Source organism: Fistularia commersonii, chromosome 15 (assembly GCF_037954325.1).
Source record: "Fistularia commersonii isolate RoL2024-O1a breed Wild chromosome 15, RoL_Fcom_v1.0, whole genome shotgun sequence".
In the NCBI taxonomy this organism is placed as follows: Eukaryota; Metazoa; Chordata; class Actinopteri; order Syngnathiformes; family Fistulariidae; genus Fistularia; species Fistularia commersonii.
The window spans coordinates 12,185,884-12,207,356 of NC_141298.1; the positions used below are offsets into that span (position 1 = coordinate 12,185,884).

Below are 21,473 nucleotides of genomic sequence, written 5' to 3' on the forward strand. Positions count from 1 at the left end.
TCCCCTAAAATTGCCAAAATTCCCGTGACATCTGCGAAAATTTTCCCCCCAAATTTTTAAACATTTGAAACTCCCTTAAAATCCACATGAAATTCCTTTAAAATTAAAGAAATCCCCTTAAAATCTGCACGGAATTCCTTTAAACCCCTGCAAGACATTCCTTTAAATTTTGGAAAAAAAAAACTTGAAATCTGCAAAAAAATCCTAAAATTGATTTGAACAACTTCTCTTAAATCTGCAAGAAATTATTTCAATTTTTTTTTCCAGAAATTTTAAAATGATATCACTCCCTTAAAGAAAAAGAAATTCACAAATATTTGAAAAATCCCCCTAAAAATCTGCAAGAAATTCCTTCAAAATGTTGAAAAATGGACCTTCATATTAACCCTAAAATTCCATGAAAAAACAAACTAGGAGTAGCTTCCTGGGAGATGCTGGCTGAGCTGGAGGCTGGTGCTTGGAGGTGTTGGTGTGAGGGCCCTCACCTGCAGCTGGATGCCGTAGCCCAGGTAGACGGTCACCAGGTGCTCACAGTCCCAGCCGGGCTGCTGCTCCATCCTGACCACGCCTTCAGGGGCCGTGAGGTTCAGGCTGCAAGGCTCTGCGGGGGGAGAAGGTCACGTGATTCACCCTCCTGACCAGACATCTACTCTAATCATCTAGGATCGTCATCATCATCATCATTATTATCCATCCATCTTCTGCTTTGGCGGCAGCCTGATCAGAAAGGTCCAGACTGCCCCGTCCACCAGGAGGTCTCCTGGCCAGTTAGTGCCTCCTCATCTGGTTGGGAGCTCCTCCAAGGTGATGGAGGAAACTAATCTCGACGGCTTGATCCAAGTTCTCCTGGTCTCCATCCACAGGTGAGGGCGAGAACGGAGATCCAGAGCTTCTCCCCGCAACTCATCTCCATCTCCACCTTGACCTTCACTGTTGCTGAAGCGTCAGCGATCCGGCCGGATACCTCCGGCTCCCCCTCCGACCGGAAAAGGAGGAACTTCTTCTCCTCCAGGTGGGCCAGGACCTCCATGAGGACCTGGTGGTTCCACATTCTTTGAAGGATCCCCTCAAACCCCCCGGGAGATGCTCACCGGACGTCTGCGTGGTCGTGATGGTGGTGGTGACGACAGTGGACGGCAGCTGCCCGGGGACGCGCTTCGCTGTTTCCTCTCCCGTCGTCCTTGCGGGGGGCGGAGCCTCAGGTCTCTGACGGGCGCTGTGACTCCACCCCGTGGTCGCCCGCGCCGACGTGGCGGCCGTGGTGGCGGCCATGGTGGCCACGTCGGAAAATGCCGGCGCGTCCTGGTGTGGGACCAGCAGGGTTACCGGCCCCGCCCCCTCTGCGCCCGGCGCCGTGGGGTTCGCCGCTACCGAGCCGTCACTCCTGAAGAAGTGCTGGTCGCCCTGGAAGTCGTGGGTGAGCAGGTGCTGGCGGTGCAGGAGCTCACGCAGGGCCGCCACGCCCGACGGAGGGGAAGTGGCGGCGGCCTGGACGACGCCCCCCTCGGTTTCCGGCCCTGACGGACGCTCGAAGGACGGCCCCTCCCAGTGCGCCGACCGCCCGCCTTCTTCTTCCTGGAGACCTGAGGAGACAACATGGCGGCGTCAGACCCGACAGGGAACGCGTGGGAGAATGTTTCCGGCGCCACCGCAGGGGTTCGTGTTCACGATTGTCACCAGAAGATGGGAATTTGAACCAACAACCCGTCTGAGCTCCTGCAGAGACCTGTTTGAAAGTGACAACAGTCACCACGGCAACGGAAAAAAATGCCTCAGAACCTTCAGAAACATTTAAACCAGCAGAACCTTCACAACCAAAAGAGTCTTTGGAACCACCAGAACTATAAGAAACCATCTGAGCCACTGGAGCAACCAGAGCCGTCAGAACCTTCAGCGGCTCTATCTGAAAGGATCTACGTGATCCAGGTCAGATGCTCCAACAGCAGCTGTGCTCTCAGCTGGAGGCGGGGCTTAGCCTGCAAAGGTCGCAGCTGATTGGCTGTGGGTTAGATGGAGGCGGCTGATTGGCGGTGGCCCTTGGGGGGGAACAGCCCCAGGAGAAGCAGAAGATGTTCCAAGCACAGACTTGTGCCAGGTGTCTTCTCCGATGTGTGAGGTTCTCCAGAACCCTGGGCAGAGGTGGAGGGGGAACTCCAGAACCTCCTGGAGGAGCAGGCAGCCATCTTCTCAGAGAAGGTCTGAGCCTCCAAGCCTGGAGCTCCATCGGAACCAGACAGGCTCCAGAAGGTTCTCCAAGGTTACAGAGCCACGGAACTCTGCAGGCAAGACATATGTGTGTGTGTGTGCTTGAATTAGACTGTGTGTGAGTGCATGTTGGTTTGAGTGTGTGCATGCACGTGTGTACACTCGTGTGTGTGTGTGTGTTCGTTCATGTGTGTGTACGTGTGTGTGTGTCCTGGTCAGTCTTTTGGACATCCAGTTTTCTGAAGTCAAAATATCATGTGTATGTGTGTGTGTGTGTGTGTGTGTGTGAGAAAGAGAGTTTCTCAGACACCAATCAATTGCGGATCAATGAGTCCTGGTCAAAGCCATCGCCATGGCGATTAGAGAGAACCCTCCCCCCTTCTTGCTGTAATTGGACAGTTTGAGGAGCAGAGGCAGGATATGAGAAGTGAAGGTACATTCAGACTGGAGAACCAATGTGGAGAACCTGGAGAACCCATGCAGGAGAACCTGGAGTAGATGCTAATAAGGCACATGCTAAACTAGTAATAAGACGGTAATAACACCTGAAAGTGTTTCTGGCCAGTCGTCCATGAAGACAAAGCCTGTGGAACCACCTCCTTCTACGCTGACAGCAGCCAAATGAAAGGATCCATTCATGAAGTCTTTATCACCTTCAGAACGTTATTTATTACAGCCGGCCCATAAACATCCCCAGACAACCATGGGGAGGGGGGGCAGGGGGCGGGGCTTGTTCATTGATTGGCGGCTCTGTAACAGCGCGGGAGTAAAGCCTCGCTGCCGGCGGCCATTGGCATGCAGGCAGAGGCTCGCCGCCACAGAGGAACCATTCATGGAGACACCAGGACCACAGGACTCCTTCCAACAATGGACGCCCGCTCGCACCGTTACTCATTCACTCATTCACTCGTGAGCCATCACGCTTGCCCGGGCATGGGGCCGCGATTGGCCGAGAACCGGGATGAACCCCGGACCAATCAGAGGGCCGGATGGTGAGACGCGACCATTCACTCGCACATTCATTCACACAACTGTCCATTCATTCATTCACATGTCATACTGAGACATCCATTCAAACATTATATAGACGTAGCATTCACCCTCTCATTCTCATACCGTATTGACAAATAACCATTCATTCACTCACTCAACAGAAAGAAAAACAACCATTCACCCTCTCATTTCCTTGCCAGACAAAAAACAATCACTCATTCATTCACACATCCTATTGACACACCCATTCATCCTCTCATTCACACATCTTGTAGACAAACATTCATTCATTCACACATCATATCAAGACATGCTAACTCATTCATTCACACATTGTATAGGCAAACATCCATTCACTCATTCTCACGTCATGCAGACAACCAATCATTCACTTATTTGTACACACCGCTCTGCGTCCGCTGCTGTTTAATGCATAGCTTTTGTTTTGTCGTCACGGCAACAAAGGCCGCCGACAGACCCGCCGAGGAACGCCGAAGACGAGGACAACGGAAAGACACCCCAGACCCGGCCGAGACCAAAACGCTTCAGCGGGAAATGCGCACTGGACTAAACCAAATGAGCGAGGGGTGGGGGTGCGCGATATGAACGTCCCATAAAAGGTCACGTCTGAACCTGCGGGCGTCACCTCGCCATTCAGGGCTCTAAGTGGCGAGGAGACGGCGGCGGCAGGTCTGTGTGACCTTTAGCTCCGTGGAGCAGAACCTCCTCCACGCTCCATCAGGAGCAACGGCCTTCACAAAACACACTCAAATAAAAACAAACCATGTCTTAATGGAGGCGCCGACCACACGACCTTTAGCTGCAGGGCTTTGTGCGTGTGTGTGAGTGTGTGTGTGTGTGTGCGTGTGTGTGGCCAATGGACGGTAAGGGTCAATAAAAGCACTCATTACACCCCTATTACACACATTACAAGGAGCCCACACACTCACACCCTTACTGAAACTTATACCTAAACCCATTATTACACAGAAGATACACAAATGCTTATCACACTATTATTACACATACGGACAAATGCGTGCGTAAAAACTCACACACGCTAAAACTTGCATGTAAAATGAAACTAGCTCTCATAGGACACACACACACATACCACCAATTATTACACACACACAAAACGATTACAAAAAGGAAACAAACATAACAATTACAATTCACACACCTATTACACATAAAAATATAGCAATTGCACATAGGAGACACACACACACACACACATATATACATAAATGCTTACAAAGGATTGCACACATATACATATCTATTGCGCATACAACACTTTTTACACACAAAAACAGCTATTGCACATAAAACACATACACACACACACACACACACACACACACACACACTTACAACATTGTGATAAGACACACATACACACCTATTACACATCACAGATTTTACAGACAAGACCAGCTATTGCACATAAAAATGCGCAAACGCACAGACCCTATTACATTATGAAATGCCTTATGGACATAAAACAGCTATATTAGACACACACACACTTAAAACAATTATAAATACACACACACAAATTACACATAAAAAAACATAGCAACTGCATGTACGACACACACACCCATAAATGCTTACAAGTTATTGCACACACCTATTACACATCACATTTTTTACACACAACAGCTATTGCAGCTAAAATGCACAAACATACACAACACAAATATTACACATACACACACACACACACGCAACACAGATATTACGCATACACACACACACACAGCTATTCTATAAAACACTTAATGGTTGCATATGGGGCGTTCATGATGCTGTGCAGAGTCACTGCAGCATTCGGGGTAACTCTGGGACTCCGCTGCGTGGGGGCGGGGTTGGGTGGGGGGTGTCGGGGGTGGGGGGGGTGGGGGGTTTGGGGGTAACCACCGTAACGCCGTGAATCTGCTGTCGGCGCGGAGAGGAAGCCATATTAGGAGCGACAGTGATGGATGATGTTGTTTTCCTGCAGGAACATGGACTTCATTTAGAACCCAGAAGAACCCCCCAACCCCCCTCCTCCCCCCGCTCAATTTCATGCTTCTTCTCAGGAATTCAGCTCATTTCCCTCCGAAGGTTCAGTCCATTCTTATTCCCTCCACCTTCACCCAGCTCTTATTTTGAAAGGGGCAGGATGTGTGTGTGTGTGTGTGTGTTTGTGGGAGGGGGGGGGGGGGGGCGGCCTGTCAATCATTAGCCGCTAATTAGCAACTAACAAACACCGCCAGCCGCTGATGTCATCAGGTTCACTGGGCAGGGGAACCTGAATCCATCCCATGATTTGTCTCCACGTCAACAACCCGGTGTTTGGGATATTTGAAAACTAGGAAGGCGTAGAAACATTTGTTCGTTCCGGGGAGGCGGAGCCAAGGATGTGAGGGGCGGGGCTTAACCTGGAGGGGCCAGCTGTCAATCACAGGCTATTCAAGCAGAACATGGAGACTCCACAGTGAGGGAACGCCCCCTGCTGTTCCACCCTGGACTCTCACTGGTCCTCCAGCCCGAAGACGCTTCTCCACGCTAGAACCAGCCAACAAACACTCTTTGTTTCTTCTCACCACCATCTGGGACCGTCGGAGAAACTCCCATGCTGTGGAGGCGACCACTGACGGCCGCTATGCATTCACTCATTCATGGAACTGTCACCTGCACCTCCTCCTGGGGGCGGGGCCAGACACCGCTGGCATCAAGAGGCGGGGCTTAACAGAGAGGGGCCAGCTGTCAATCACAGGGTCGGCTGTCGATCATGGACATCCCAACATTCAACATATCATACACACAGGCGGAATGGAAGGTTACCGAAAATAGACCTGTTACCGTGGCGACCTGAGGTTCCAGGAGGCAAGAACCTCCTCCTCCTCCTTGAACCAAAGACGTGAGGAGGAGGAGGAGGATGAAGGTGAAGATTAGGGTGGGGGTGGGGGAGTGACTCAATCTAACTGACCAAGTGTGTCCTGCTGCAGGCCAGTGACACACACACACCGGGAGCGAGGTGTGTATGTTTTTTCCAGTCACTGCGTTCATTCTGACCTTCATCCTTCCGCGGGCTTGCGGAGGAAGACGAGGCAGCGAGAAAACCTGAACCTTCTCTTGGTGAACATCCCAGACAGGAAGTGACCTTCCAAAGTAAAAGCCTGAACTGTCCAAAACTACTCCTCCAATCCAGACGCTCCTCATCACTAAGAGCGTCCTTCACAGAAGAACAAAAAGGGACTAAATCCAAGGAACCGAATCAGAAGAACTGATTGAAAGGAACCGAATCAGAATAACCGAATCAGAAGAACTGAATAAGAAGAACCAAACAGGGCTCAGGACGAATAGGACGTTTGGTGCGAACCCTTCCTATCAAACCAATGAATCATCTGGAAAAGCTTGAGGTGAGACGGCGCCTCAACCTTCTCAGACCCGAGGACCATTCTGTCCATGACATTTGTTCTGAAATCCAGAGGAAGCCGCCACGGGTCGGCGACGGGTCGGCCAGCGGCGCCGCTCCGCCCGCGACCTTTACGCCCGGACGCCCCCCCAAGCCCGACCGGCATCTGACTTAACTCGCTCTGAAAGGGCTGCTTTCACGTTACGGCAGCCGTTCATCTACGATTCACCGAGTCTGTCAGGAGGACAAGGTCACACACACACACACACACACACACACACACACACAGTTTTCAATGAATCTGTTGCCTGTTTTTGTGGGAGGAATATGGAGAGAACCCAGGCTGAAGAACACAGAAAACCCAGGAGTCACAAAAAATACCTCTAAAATTATTAGTACTTGTGTGTGCTAATACAGAGAGGACTGTGTACTTGTACGTGTTTTCTTGATTTTGTGTTTCATCACGGTCTTTTTTCCATTCGGCTGAACCCATGACCTTTATAGCACACACACACATATACACACACACACACACACACATTGCTGTTAATTAGAGCAACTCTAATTGAATCTCCAATCATCCATAACTGCTTTATTAATGTTTAACAAGAGACTCATTTAATTAACTTTTTATTATCCTTATCATCACTATCGCTATCAGCAGGGGCAGTTCTCCGAGTGCTGCGTTGCACTAAGGATCTGTTTGCTTAACAATGGTGGGTTGGTATGAGTCGTAGTATACGGTGGTTATCAGGAGGACTTGCAATGGCTGATGATCATCTAGACTACAACAGGCAGGACTTGTTGGTCTTATCTGCACGAGAAGGAGCAGCAGAAGAAGGTGTACAAGTAGAATCAGTACAAGAACCTGATAGAGTAACTGTAGTAGTAGTAGTACAAGTCAAATGTAGTGGTGGAGGTAAAATTGGTCCAGGCCTAACGAGATTCATCTTTGTTTCGTATTTTCATGTTTGTTAAAGCTTGTCACAAAGATTGTTGTTGCTACGGTGACAGTCTGTTGCTGTTACATTGAGTCCGTTGTTGGTAATGGTGACCGTCTGTTACATTGTTTTTTTTGTTACATCGGCAGTCTCTCGTCGCAAAGGTAGCAGTCTATTGTGGCTATGGTGACAGGCTGTTGTTACATCGTTGTTTCTGTTGTTACATTAACAGCCTCCCGTTGCTATGGTAACAGGCTGTTGCCACAGTGACAATCTGTTGCTACAGTATTGTCTATGTTGTTACATTGAAAGTCTATCGTTACGGAGACTGTTACAATGACATTATGTTGCTATGTTGTTGTTACATTAACAGTCTGTTGTTCATGTTGTTAAATTATCTGTTATTGCTAAGGTGAGTCTGTTACATTGAGTCTATTGTTGTTTATGTTTTTGTTACATTGACCATCTGTTGGTACGTTGTTGTCTATACTGTTACTTTGACAGTCTGTTGCTACGGTGACAATCTGTTGTTACATTGTTGCCTATGCTGTTACATTCACAGTGTTGTTACATTGAGGTTCATGTTGTTGCATTGACAGTGTTGTTTTGTTGATCATCTGTTGTGACGTTATTGTATATACATTGATAAGGCGTTACATTCAGTAACCCCTCCATAATTATTTTCTGAGGTGTGAAGCTAATTCTACATGTTAATAGGTGCCGCTGATGCTAACAGGAAGTGCTTGTTGGAGGATTCGGGGATTTGAAGACGCGATCAACCGACTGATTCCCTCGGGTCCTTCCGAGTTTCGAGAAGTAAAACTAACAAACTCAAGCGGTTGCTAACAGCGAACTCCCGGTTCCTGTGGAGGTTCTCCACCACGGCCATCAGCAGGATGGGCAGCTCGGGCGCTAACGGAGGGAAGGACGTCGGCTCACAGACTGGGTCTTTTTTACAGATGTCAGCAAACGCAACGCCTAACTCATGCTCATGAAGCGGAGCCGGGTGGAGGTGGAGGTGGAAATGGAGGCAAATGAGTCTCCAGTCAGTCAGGAGGAGCTCCTGTCAAACTTTACAGGCCCATCCAAGACAGGAAGATGAGACTTTTCAAAATGAAATAGAAAGTGCAGATCCAGACGCAGATGCATTCAACGCCTGCACTGCTCTCTCAGGTGCTGGAGCTGCTTCTCCAGCGGGGAGGAGATAGGAGGCCACTGATTCTGCTGGGGGTTTCTCAGGCCTGCTGTCACGACCCCCCCCTCCACGCCTCTTGACATTTCTATTATTGAGGAGCAGCTCCAAAATCTCCTTCCTCTGCAGCCTCTTAATGTCTGCTGGTCCTTCATCACGCTGCTCTCAGCACCACCCCCTTCCTGCATCCCCCATAATCGTCCTCCTCCCCCACATCCTGTCCTTCTTCCACCCCCCCGTGGAGGTTCGGTCCTCCTGGTCTGGACAATGTACCTCCAGAGGGTGGAGTCAGGAGTTCAGGAGTTCCTCCTGGCCCGGGTGGTGGAGCCTTCCTCCCCTCCGCTTGTTTTCACGATTATCGTGATCTCCTGCTCGGACAATTTCAGCCGATCTCATTGGCTGAGCTGCGGGCCAATCAGAGGCCTCCACCAGCAGAGGTCTGCGGAGGAACCTCGGGAACCTCACCACGGGATCACGGACGGCGTGTTTTCTTCATTGTGGGTTGAGCGGTCGCGTGTGATGTGACTTCCCCCACCGACTTCCCCCTCAGCTCCCTCTGCCGCCTCCACAAGTACAATCATTCTGTCACTCAGAAAAAATAACCGGCTTTGCTGCGGCAGGAGGACGGCGGCACCACGCCGGGCTTTCTGTTCAGAGGGAAAATGGGACGGAGAACCGGGAACGGCTCGCACGGTTCTCAGACCGGTTCTCCGACCGGTTCTCCGGACCCGCTTTGGGTGAATGATGCAACAATGATTGACAGTTCAGTCAGGCAGTGAGGCTGCAGTCCCATCTCCGTCCACATGGAAAGGTGTTTGTTCGCGATGACGTTCATCCATTCATTCCTCATCCTGCTCGAAGGGTTGGAGGAAGGTGGAGTGTAGCCCGGCCGATACCGGGGAAAGGGGCGGGGTTTAATCAGTCAGTTGTCACACACTGACCGTCCAACCGTTCACCCTCTCATGGCCCAGTTCATTTATTCATCGCTGGCGGGGTACCATAGGTACAGGGGCAGAAGGGAGTGACGGAGCCTGGGGTTTGACCCTGGGGAAACTGGAGGTGCGTGCTGATTGGGCGACACCTTCGTCATCATCATCTTCATCATCATCATCTTCATCTTCCTTGTCTGTCTATTTTTAACACCTGTGCCGGAGAACCTCTAAAAAACGTGCCTTGAGGCTATTTATAGACGACCCGGCGCTGGTTCTGAGACGGAAATAACCGACAGAACGTAGGACGGATCCTTCAGAATTTTGGGGGGGTTAAGGGGTACCTTGCAGGCCAATCACAGGACGGATACAGAGGGGGCGGTTACTTAGCATCCACCCATTCAGCACACGTGTCTGAGCACAAATGACAAGGCTCAGAAGAGGCCAGGGGTGGACGGAGGGGCAGTGTGTGTCTGTGTGTGTGTGTGTGGGGGGGGTCTCCTGGTAATCAAAGTGTTTTTATTCACGACGCGTCGTTCATTAGACGGAACTGCCGGCGCCAAGAATTTCAATTGGCTGAAGAGGATTTGCCCTTTCCTCTGTGAGAGTCCTCAGTAAGGCTGGAGGGTGGAGGGGGGGGAGGGGGGGGGCAGGTGAGTCACCACGGCAAGGAAACGGTGAGGGCAGCAGGTCGGGACGTGGCAAGCATGTTGCTGGGTGTTGAGAAGCGAGAAGACAACTGAACAGGGGTCCACTTGTAACCTCCACCTGCAGGCAGGAGCCTCTAGTTGCCCTACCTGCAAGGTGGCCCTTCTGTGGCCTTCCTCTAGTGGCCTCCACTTGCAGGTAGAACCCTGTAGTGGCCTCCACTTGTAGCCTCCACCTGCAGGAAGTAACCACTAGTAGCCCTATCTGCAAGATGGCCCTTTAGTGGCCTTCCTCGAGTGGTTCCTCGAGTGGTCTCCACTTGCAGCTGGTACCCTCTAGTGGCCCTCACTTGTAGCCTCCACCTGCAGGCACTACCCTCGAGTCTAGATTCTCAGTAAGGCATCCAACTACACGTCGGTCCTCTACTGGCCTTCCTCTAATGGCCTTCATCTGCAGGAGGTATGCACTAGTAGCTTCCATCAGTAGGCGCTACCCTCTGCCTGCAGGGTGGCCATGTCATCGACCTCCTCTTTTGGCCTCCGATTGCAAGCAGTATCCTTTAGTGACCTTCCTAAAGTGACCTCCACCTGAAGGCGTACCCTCCGGAGGCACTCGGACCCACATTTTGGATCAACAACAAAAGTTCCAAGCAGCAACAGGTTCTACAAACTACCAATGTTGACAGGCTCTGTCGTCTTGCTACCCCTGGATGCTAAAGCAAACCAGGGGCTGGGACCGTAGTCTAATAGCAACAAGGTTCCAAGTTCTAATCTAGAGGTGAAGCCTCCAGGCTCTCCAGCAGGCTCGCCATCTTCAGTCCAAAACAGTCATTGGTTGGATGAAGACTCCGGATTGTCCATAGGGGAATGAGGGGGTGAATGGTCAGATGATTGACAGCTGACATGTCCAGGTTAAGCTTCGCCCACTCCTCCCATCAGATCAGTTCCAGTGGTTTGCTTGGACTCGCGGGGCATGAAGGCTGAATCCCGATGGGGACTATAATCCCTAATCCCCCTGGGATTATTTCCAGTGCGGGGCTCCCACCGGTAATTAAATGTCGCCCGACAGGGAGTTTAATCTGTTTCCCCGGCAATGGGTCCTCCGTTTCTCGACCTTTGTCTCCTTGACGTCTGCGACAAAATGGCAGTTTGTGACAAAAAACAAGAGTGGCGGCAGGAACGGATCGTGACCACATTCCCCTTCGTGGCGGCTCGACCGACAGCGCGTTTTCACCATCTCCCAGAACCACCCGTCCCACCAATGTCAGTGGGGTTCCTCAGGGTGTCTGAAAACATGCAGGAAGTTCATGGAGACCCTACACTGACCAGATGTTAGAATGAAAGGGTGAAAGTTGCATGACTGTAGATGGCCCTCTGATTGGTCCAGGGGGAACACTGCCTTTTGACCAGTCACAGGGAGGGATGGGTAGTGGATGGATGGATGAATGAATGGCAGAATGAAAGAATGGATGATGGAGGGAGGCTGAATGGATGGATGGAGAGAGGGAGGGATGAATGGATGATAAATGAATGGATTGATGGAGGGAGAGAGGGGTGGATGGATGAATGGATGGACAGATTGACGAAAGGAATGAATGAATGAAAGGACAGATGGATGAATGAATGAACCAATTGATGGATGAATGAAAGACTGGATGAATGAATGACTGGGTGGATGAATGAATAAATGAACTGATGGATGATGGATCGATGAATGAATTGATGAATGAATGATCGGATGGATGGGCAGGCGGATGAGTGGATGAATGGACAGATTGATGAAAGGAATGAATGATTAAAAGGACAGATGGATGAATGAATAAACAAATTGATGGATAAATGAAAGACTGGATGAATGAATGAATGAATGAATGGGTGGATGAATGAATAAACGAACTGATGGATCGATGAATGAATTGATGAGTGAATTGATGAATGAATGAACGGATGGATGGGCAGGCGGATGAATGGATGAATTGATGGATATATCTGCAGAACAGGAAGTAGGTCTCCTGCTATGAGCACAGAAACTTAGCCTGATGGCTGCAGATGTTCTGCTGGCTTTAGCAGATGGAAAAGGTCATGGGAGGCACATGGGAGGAACCCCCTCCTGCCGTGAGGAGCCACAGTGAAGGTGAAGATGAGGATGAGGAGGGAACGTCCTCCTGCGAAGACAAAGGGATTAAACTGCCGGATGGAGAAAAAAAAAAAACAGAAAGTGTTCTTTGGGAAGAGAAAAGCAGGAGATTCACAGGAAGGAGAAGGTTTGAACTTTCTCTGCTCATCATTTAGCAGCCCCTCAGTGGGGATGAGGAGGCCAGGGTGTGTGTGAGTGTGTCTGTGTGTGTGGAGGTGGTGGGGGGTGACAGATGTACTTTCTCATGCGTCTCCTCTAAGCCGCCCCATCTCCAAGCCTACACATTTAGCAGAAAACCTCCCTAATTACACACACACACACATACACACACACACACACATGCACACGCGCACGCGCACACGCACACACCCTCCCTTCGATCTCCACACTTTGAAGTGTCTCCTGTTTCAGATCAAGGTTTGTCTTCGTCTCATCCGCAGAGGAGCGAGGACGCCAGGCCGTGTGTGTGTGTGTTTGTGTGTGTGTTACTGTGTTGTGTATGTGTGTCACTGTGTTGTGTGTATGTGCTTGTGTGTTTCTGTACGTTGGTATTTGTGGATTTCAATAACTACATCTCCATGTTGGTGTGTGTGTGTGTATGTGTGTGTGTGTATGTGTGTGTGTGTGTGTGTGTGTGTGTGTTTCTCTGTGCACATCGATGTGTTTCGGATTTATTTGTATCTGTGTGTTTCATCATGTGTTTGTGTGTGTGTGAGCGAGCGTGTCTGTCCGAGGTCAGTGTGTTTCAGCGTGTACAATGTGTGTGTGTAGATCTTAATGACTATCTATGTATGTCAATGTGTGTGTGTGTGTGTGTGTGTGTGTGTGTCATCACTATGTGGCTGTGTTTGGCTGTGTCAATGAGTGTTTGTACAACGTGTGTGTGTGTGTGTGTGTGCCTCAGTTTGTCAGCGTGTAAATGATGTCCAATCCTTGTGTGTCTCTTTGCATTACTGTGACACTGTGTGTGTGTGTATGTGTCAGTGTGTGTCACTGGATGATGGTGTGTTTTGTGGGTCTCTGTATGTGTGTGTGTTCCTTCTGCTGTTTTTACAACATGTAACTGATACTTTTGTGTCCTACAATTATCACAGTTAGCAGTAGCAGTAGCAGTAATAGCAGTATCAGTTGCAGTCATGGTAGCAGCAGTAGCAGTATTAGCAATAGTAGCAATATTAGCAGTATCAATTGCAGAAATAGTAGTTGCAGTATCAGCAGCAGCCACGTTAGTAGCTGTAGCAGTATTAGCAGTATCAGTAGCAGTCATTGTAGCAGTAGTATCTGGGTCCTTTCTAGTTAATTAAATAGTATTTCCTGTTAGCACTGTGAGGTCACACCTTTGTATTTTGTTTTCATTTCCTTTGTTTTCCGGATCAAGCTAATTTGTTTATTTCCAGCTAGTAATGTGTAACTACGTGGTTATTAAACGGTAATGACTCTAATTTCTAAACGTGTTTGTCTAATGACTGCAGGTGATACTTCAGCCTCCATGAGATTAGAGGACGTCCAATCCAGATGACGCCTGAAATCAGAGTTGGAGAACGCGTCTTAATCACAAGGCGGTTCTGGATTATCGTCGTCCGCGGCGTCGGAGGGAAATCATTTAATCCTTGTGAGCCGGCCAGCTCCGCTCCCCTCCGTAATCTCTGCGACGCCCAGTGAAATGTGAGACACTAAATCCGGACGCCGCCCAGAGACGAGGCAAGCCGCCGCCACCACCATCATCATCATCATCCAGACACGGACAGAGAAACGTCTGCTCCTAATCCCGTTTACTGTTTGACAACCTTCATCTGCTGGAGCGTAGCAGGAGGTGACCCGGGCAGGGGAACCAACACCACTTCAACATCAGGACAGCGACTTCAACGTCGCAACTTCAATATCATGAACTCAAGATCACAACTTCACCATCACCACTTCACAATTTCAAGACCACGGCCTCAAAACACAACTTTAAGATCACGACTTCGCAACTTCAAGAAAATGACTTCAAGATTACAACTTTACCATCACAACTTCGTGACTTTAAGACCATGACTTCAAGATAATGACTTCGCAACTTCAAGATCATGACCTCAAGACCATGATTTGATGATCACAACATCTGGACTTCAAGACAATGACTTCAAGATCATGACTGCAATAACATGGCCTGTAGATCACGGCTTCGTCATCATAACATGACTTCAACATGACTTGTAGACCCCGATCAAGACCTTAGGAACACGACTTCAAGACCACAACTTCACCATCACAATTTCAAGGTTGCGACCTAAAGAACACAACTTCAAGACCACTCCAGGTTCACCCATTCTGTTCTTTGGATCCTTTCTGGGTGGTTTTCAGGATCCTTCCTTGTTCCATTACCACATTGCCACATCGCCCATCCCATCCGGAGATGTTTCTCTTCTTTGCATTCCATCTGTTGTCAATTCCTGGCATAGTTAGCACAGTTTGATGTCTGTTCGGTCTGTGGCATCTCTTTATCCTTTAAACTGTAGTCCATTAAATCACTAGTCCACCCAGTTTATAGTCCACCGCATCAGTAGTCCACCCTGTCTGTTGTCCATCTCATCTACTTGTTTGCTGTCTGTTGTTCTTCCTGTGATTTCCATCTGTCCCTCATCTTGTCTGCAGTTCCTTGTCTGTTGTCTATTCTGGCTCTGGTTCCTTGTCTGTAGCTCATCCCATCTGTGGTCCATTTTGGCTTTAGTTGTTCTTTTGTTGTTCGTCTCTTTTATCCAGTGTTTTTTGTCTGTAGTCCATGCCATTTTTAGTCCATTTCTGGTGTTAGTTCATTGTCTGTAGTTCATCTCCTCTTTCTGTGTTATCCGTCAGCAGTCCATCTTGTCTGCCGCCCATCTCCTCTTCCTTTGCGTTCCTTCTGCAGTCCACCGCATCTGTAATTCATCCGATCCTTAGTGCCTGTCTTCTTCCAGTGTTTCCTGTCTATAGTCCATTGTGTCTGTAGTTCATCCCTCATCCGTTGCCTTTGGTCCATCTCTACTTCCTGTGTTTTCCATCTGTAGTCCATCCCTTTTGTAGTCCATTGCACGTAGTCCTTCTCTTCTTCAGGTATTTTTGGTCTGTAGTCCATCCTGTCTGTCGTCCATCACACCTGTAGTCCATTCCTTTTGTAGTCCAGTGTTTGTGACCCACCTCTTCTTCCTGTTTTTCCCATCTGTAGTTCTTCTTTGTGCAGTCCACCCTGTTTGTAGTTCCTTGTCCTGTTGCTCAGCGGAGTGGGGGGGTGAGGGACTGCAGCCGCGGCGTTGAATTCCTTCTTGTCAGACTGATTGACCCCCCCCCCCTTCTGGAGCATCACTACGAGGGGACTCGAACCCCCCCGCTGTGCTCTAGCCTTTGCCTGACGCCTGACTCTTCCTTTATTTATTTATTCATTTCAAAATCCTCCGCTCACCCCTTCCACGGCAACAGTTCTGTCAAACTCACTCCTCTCCTCCGGGGGGGTGCAGTGGTGGAGGTGAAGCTCCACACCCCGCCCCCCTCCCACCCGTCGCCTCGCCAATCTGCGGTGCGGCGACAGTAAACAACCTCCCGACGGCACTTTGTTTACACACTGTGTGAAAAACACCTGCTGGGGGGAGCGCGGGGGGGGGGGGGTTCGGTTGGGCGCGGGGCGGTTCAGCGGGGGGGCGGAGGTTCATTTACAGAAGGTAATTGCTCTGGAGCCGAGTGGTGCGTTTGAGTGATGAGGTTTTTTTTTTTTGGTTTTTGCTGCTTCACTTAAAAAAAAAAAACTGCTGTGGGTTTACTTGGGGGGGGGGTGTCAGAACAATACAGGTGTCTTTATCAAATAGGGGTGTTTTTCATGGGGGGGTTCCCCTGGTGGTTTCGGCCCGCACTTCACTTTAGGCTAATTTCACGCTAAGCTTATTCACAGTTGTAGTTTTTCTAGCCCGTGGATTTGTAGTCCAAAGCTTTACGTTGGAGCGTCTTCCCGGAGGTTTCCTGACAGACAGCTGAACATCTGGAGAACCGAGGACGGCGTGGAACCACACAGTGGCCATCGATGGGGGTGGGGTCATGTGACACAGCTTGCTGTCAATCAACACTCAGGATCATTGATTGGTTGATTGATTCTTCATGCCAGTTTTTGCTCATTTCTCAAATTTGAGGTTCATTTTAACAAAAGTCTGTTGAGTCACTTTTATATTATACATTTTTATGTCATATATTTTTTTATAAAATAATATACGATTTTATTATTTTCATATCATTATCATTGGCCTTATAACCATAGTATTAAAAATATTAAAAATGTATAATATTAGTCAAGAATAAAAGTATTATTATTATCATATTAGTGTTGTTTTTATCGCAATCATCATCACATTATCATGACCAATCTCATTTATATATCGTTCATTCATTAATTTATTAGCATCATTAGTATCATTATTATATAAATATTATTGCCGTTAATATTATTATTAAAGAAGGTTCAATTGGTCGCAGTCGTTTTTAACGATTTATTGTAAACACGTGGATTTGAGTAGGTGTTTCGTTGCTGATTTTTGAACAGACGACGCCGCTGGACGCCGGTCACATGGCCCCCGAGGGTCACGACCTCCGCAGAATATCCCCAAGGAAACAAAAAGTTAAGAGGGCAGACAAAGAATCGGGCCGCTGACGACGCGACGGCCAGAATTCCCTCAATGGAGGCAATACATTTTTTTGCTAGCAAAAAAATAGGCTAAGTGCTATTACTATGTTATTAATGACAACTACATGTTATTATCCTGACTTCATGTTATTAACACAAATGTGTTAATATCCAGTCATCGGAGTGTGGATACAAAACTCTGCAGATCTTGTAGGAGAAGCACTACGATAATATTATTGTTAATGTCAGCAGTAGTGTTAATAATAGTAGCAGTAGCACAAATACCAAACACTTTACTCACACAATCATTCCTGGATTGTTATTAGTATAGTTATAGGATTAACATGGCAGCAGCTGGAGTAGTATTCAAAGTAGTAGTAGCAGAAGGTCTTGAGGTACACCCGTCTTACTCATAGCAGCAGAAGAGAAAACCGATTTTCCAGCGGAGGAAGTACTACCATCAGCTGAAGCAGTAACAGCAGTAGAAGTAATCAGAAGTCACAGTATACATTGATATGAGAATGTGTAGTGATAGAAGTAGTGCTTTGGGGAGGAGTTGCTAGTAGTACTAGTAATAGGAGTAGTCGCAGAGCTCACGGTAAAAACAGAAACAGTAGCACTGTTGCAGTAACAGCAGCAGTGTTATAGGGGTAGAGTACAGGAGTATTTACTGGAGCCATTACCATCAAGGAACAATAAGTACTCCAAGTACACATTGGATGCAGTACTTGTACCTGCATGGTGACACACAGTAATACTACCTGCAACTGGGGTCAGACTGAAGAAGAAGGGATGGTGAAAGAAGGATGAAGAGGTGGAGGAGGGTGAGGAAGGGCAGCAGTCAGATGAGAAGGACCATCAGGAGAAGGAGAAGAAGGTCTCCTCCTCCTCCTCCGCTCATCATCTGCGTGTCTCAACTATGTCAAACAGCTCGGCCAGTAATCTGCAGCAAGTCCCGGATTACAGCCTGATTACCAAGCACCGTCTGTCACACACACACGCCCCGCCCCGCCCAGACGCTTCAAAATACACAAACACCACTCACTATGAGTTTGACTGCCTGCCTGTGTGTGTGTGTGTGTGTGTGTGTGTGTGTGTGCGCCGACAATAATCTATCGGAATCGATCGCACAGCAGCAGGTCGAGAGTTCGAGTGACGCCATCAGAAATTGACGCCCTCCGGTAATCCGGGATTATAGTAATCCCGGGTCCGGGGGACCGGAGAACCCCTTCCCCTTGACCCGCGGGGCGCGTGTTCGCGGAGGAGGTCCAAACCCCGCCCCCTAATCCGGGAGCGCCGCGGCCGATAATCCGGCGGGATTAAACCCGGAACAGCAAAATGAAGAAGAAGAAAAGAAGGCGAAGAAGGAGCGGGGTTCGCCCGTCGGTGACGTCACAGCCGCTCCTTCCCAAACGTGCGCGTTCGAAGACGCGCACGCCCCAAACTTGTGACGGATCGATCAACCCGAACCGATCGCGTCAACTTGCGGTCGCGTCTCACGCTCGGCTAGCCGTTACAAGCGTGCATGTGTAGGTGTGTGTGTGTGTGTGTGTGTGTGTGTGTGTGTGTGTGTGTGTGTCCGCTTTGTTCCGCCGGACGGCGGGAACTACGGCGCCAAGTTCTTACCGGCTCCCGGTGATCCGGCGGCGCAGAGCGGGAGGAAGAGGAGGAGGAGGAGGCGCGGCGGGGCGGAGGGGCTCATCACGGCGGGGAGCGGAGGTCGGAGCGGAGCGGAGCGGAGGCGCGCACACACGCACGTCCTTGTGTCGGAGGCGAGGAGGAGGAGGAGGAGGAGGAGGAGGAGGAGGAGCAGTGACTTCCAGGCTGGAGACACACAGAAGATCAGTGGGGGAGGAGGAGGAGGAGGAGGAGGAGGGGCGGGAGCGGGTCCGTGAGCGTCGCCGGTTCTCCGGTTGAAGGCGGGAGGAGGAGGAGGAGGAGGAAGAGGAGGAGGAGGAGGTGGTGGAGGTCCCACCAGCCGCGGACGGTGTGCGTGTGTCGGGCGGCAGCACCGCGGACAGCGCCGCTCCTAGCGTCCGCCCGGGGGAACGACCGGAACCACCGGAGGGGGGGGGGGGGCGGAACCACGAGGTGTGTGTGTGTGTGTGTGTGTGTGTGTGTGTGTGTGTGTGAAAAAGACATTCTCCAATATTGATTATCGATCGGGTGGAATTCAAACACGCGCACACCTGAGAGGACCAGCGCTAACTTATCATCAGAGGAGCAGATGTTTGTCAGCTTCACACCGTGGAAGGAGATGAACAACACAACAGCGTGCACGTCAACACTAAAGTGCACATTACCTGTCAATTAAACTAACGCACACACACACTATTGGACTGCTCAGGTGCAGACACTACTTCTGTGCACCAGGAGTATTACTACTTCATACAAGTATTACTAATGAGAAACAAGATGACACTTGCAGTTAGCAGGAATTGCAGTACCAGGAGTACTACTAAGGAGTAGTACAATAGTACTGACAGGAGGAGTAGCAAGAATAGCTAATGCTATTAGCAGTGACAACACGTCAAGGAGTATTATTAAGGAGAAGTACAATTGTACTGCGATTAGTAACAACTGCGGAAACCAGGAGTACTACTAAGGAGTAGTACAATCGTACTGACAGAAGGAGTACTATTGCTTCTTAGCAGGAATAGCTACTATGATTCGTAGAAACAGCGGCACTAGGAGTATAACAATGCTCCTAAGAGTAAAGTTACTCTGTTTGCTGTCAGGATTACTCATTACTGGTAGTAACAGCAGCACATGAAGTTATAAAATCTTTTTGACAGCATAAGTATTATTGTTTATTAGCCATGTGCTAATACTTTGAGTCATGACAGGAGGACTAGGCTTACTACAAAAATGTCATCAACAGAAGTACTGTAATTTCGTCGCAACATTGCAAATACATATAGTAGTAACAGCAGAATAAGGTGTATTACCCATGAATGTTAGTAAGCGAAATACTAGTATTTATTAGCAGGGGTGTAACTACTATAATAGTAACAGCAGCACAATGAGTATTACAATATTACTGACAACAGAAGTAATATTCCTCATAAGGAGGATTAGTAAAGCTATCAGCAGTAACAGCAGCACGAGCAGTATTGCAATATTGCTGAAAGCCCAAACACTACGTTTACTCAGGATGACGAGCACTATTAGTGGTAAAAGGATCACTGAGAGTACTACAATCATAGGTGAAATACCATCACTAACTAGAAAAACAGTAAAAGTGGCAGAATTGATTCATAGTATTAAGAGTATTTTGCATCTTCTATATTAAGTGGTTTACACCCATCTCAAGTCGTATGTGCAGTACTTGTAGTATTAGTTATATTATTACTTTAGTGGTAGTTTGTAACCATGGTAGCAGTAATATTACAAGTAGAGGAAGCGATGGTAGTGTCAACATCTCACCTGGGGGTGCCGAGCCAATCACTGCCCACAGAGCGGCAAGGGGCGGGGCTTAACATGGACAAGTCAGCTGTCAATCATTTAAGCGCACGCCCTCTCCTTCACTGTGTCCTACAGACACCTTGGAGTCCTCCTTTTCTGGACGGGAGACGGAGAACCTGTAGAGAACCCAGCCTGGAGAACCATGGGAGCACCCAGAGAAACCGGTGCAGCAGCAGATAGGAGAACAGACCCTTCCATGGTGGTGTTTCTCCAGGAAAGGCCTGACACACATCCAGAGCTCCCCGTGAAGGTGTCCTCTGGAGGAGGAGCTCAGGAGGCCTGCGGTGGGTCAGAGGAGTCCACCGCTATTCCAGGAGCAGAAGAAGTGTGTTCTAAAAATAACCCAAGAACGGCAGGAAGACTCTACTTCCTGTTTGGAGTTCAGACGGAAATGAAAGGGTTAAACCTCCTCCAGCTGGAGACCACCTGCAGACAGAGCCGTCTGGACAACACACAAAAACAGAGACCATACACACACACAAATATCCCATATATGTACATACACACACACGCAGACCCCATACATACACAGACCATACACACACACACAAATCCCATACATATAAACTTACATTAAAAGCGATGCACATACACACATCCCATACATACACAAACACACACACACAGACCCCTCCCCTCCCCAAACACCCTCAGTCACCCTGTATGTAGATATCTAAATGTGTGAGGGAGGGGTCTCTTGTCATTCTGAGCTGTCCTTCTCAGAAATTGTGGACTGAGTGTGTGTGTGGACCCTGACCTTTGACCTCCATGTGCTGGATGGAGGAGCTGCAGGGAGAAGCTGTCCTCCTCTTCCTCAGTGTACGTGTGAATCCTGTGATACTTCACCCTGACCACACACCAGATATGTGTACATGTCCACGGTGCTGATACCTTCACAGCGTGAAGTACTTCTCATCTTCATGAAGTA

General features: G+C 49.0%; 1 protein-coding gene across 3 annotated transcripts in view; it reads right to left on the reverse strand.

The window, feature by feature from the left end:
* The window catches only part of LOC147226536 (seizure protein 6-like), a 44,591-nt gene extending 25,670 nt beyond the window's left edge, over nt 1-18,921 (reverse strand). For 2 of the 3 annotated variants that reach the window (XM_086160679.1, XM_086160678.1), the window contains exons 1-3: nt 18,707-18,921; nt 1,092-1,583; nt 486-601 (exon numbers count right to left, since the gene is read on the reverse strand). In XM_086160679.1, the coding sequence (XP_086016805.1) occupies nt 486-601; nt 1,092-1,583; nt 18,707-18,782 (684 nt within the window). In that variant the 5' untranslated portion in view covers nt 18,783-18,921. Of the gene's footprint in view, nt 1-485; nt 602-1,091; nt 1,584-14,761; nt 14,863-18,706 lie in introns of those variants that run through there. The other variant, XM_086160680.1, reaches the window with a different exon arrangement.
* Between the last annotated feature and the right edge of the window lie 2,552 nt (nt 18,922-21,473).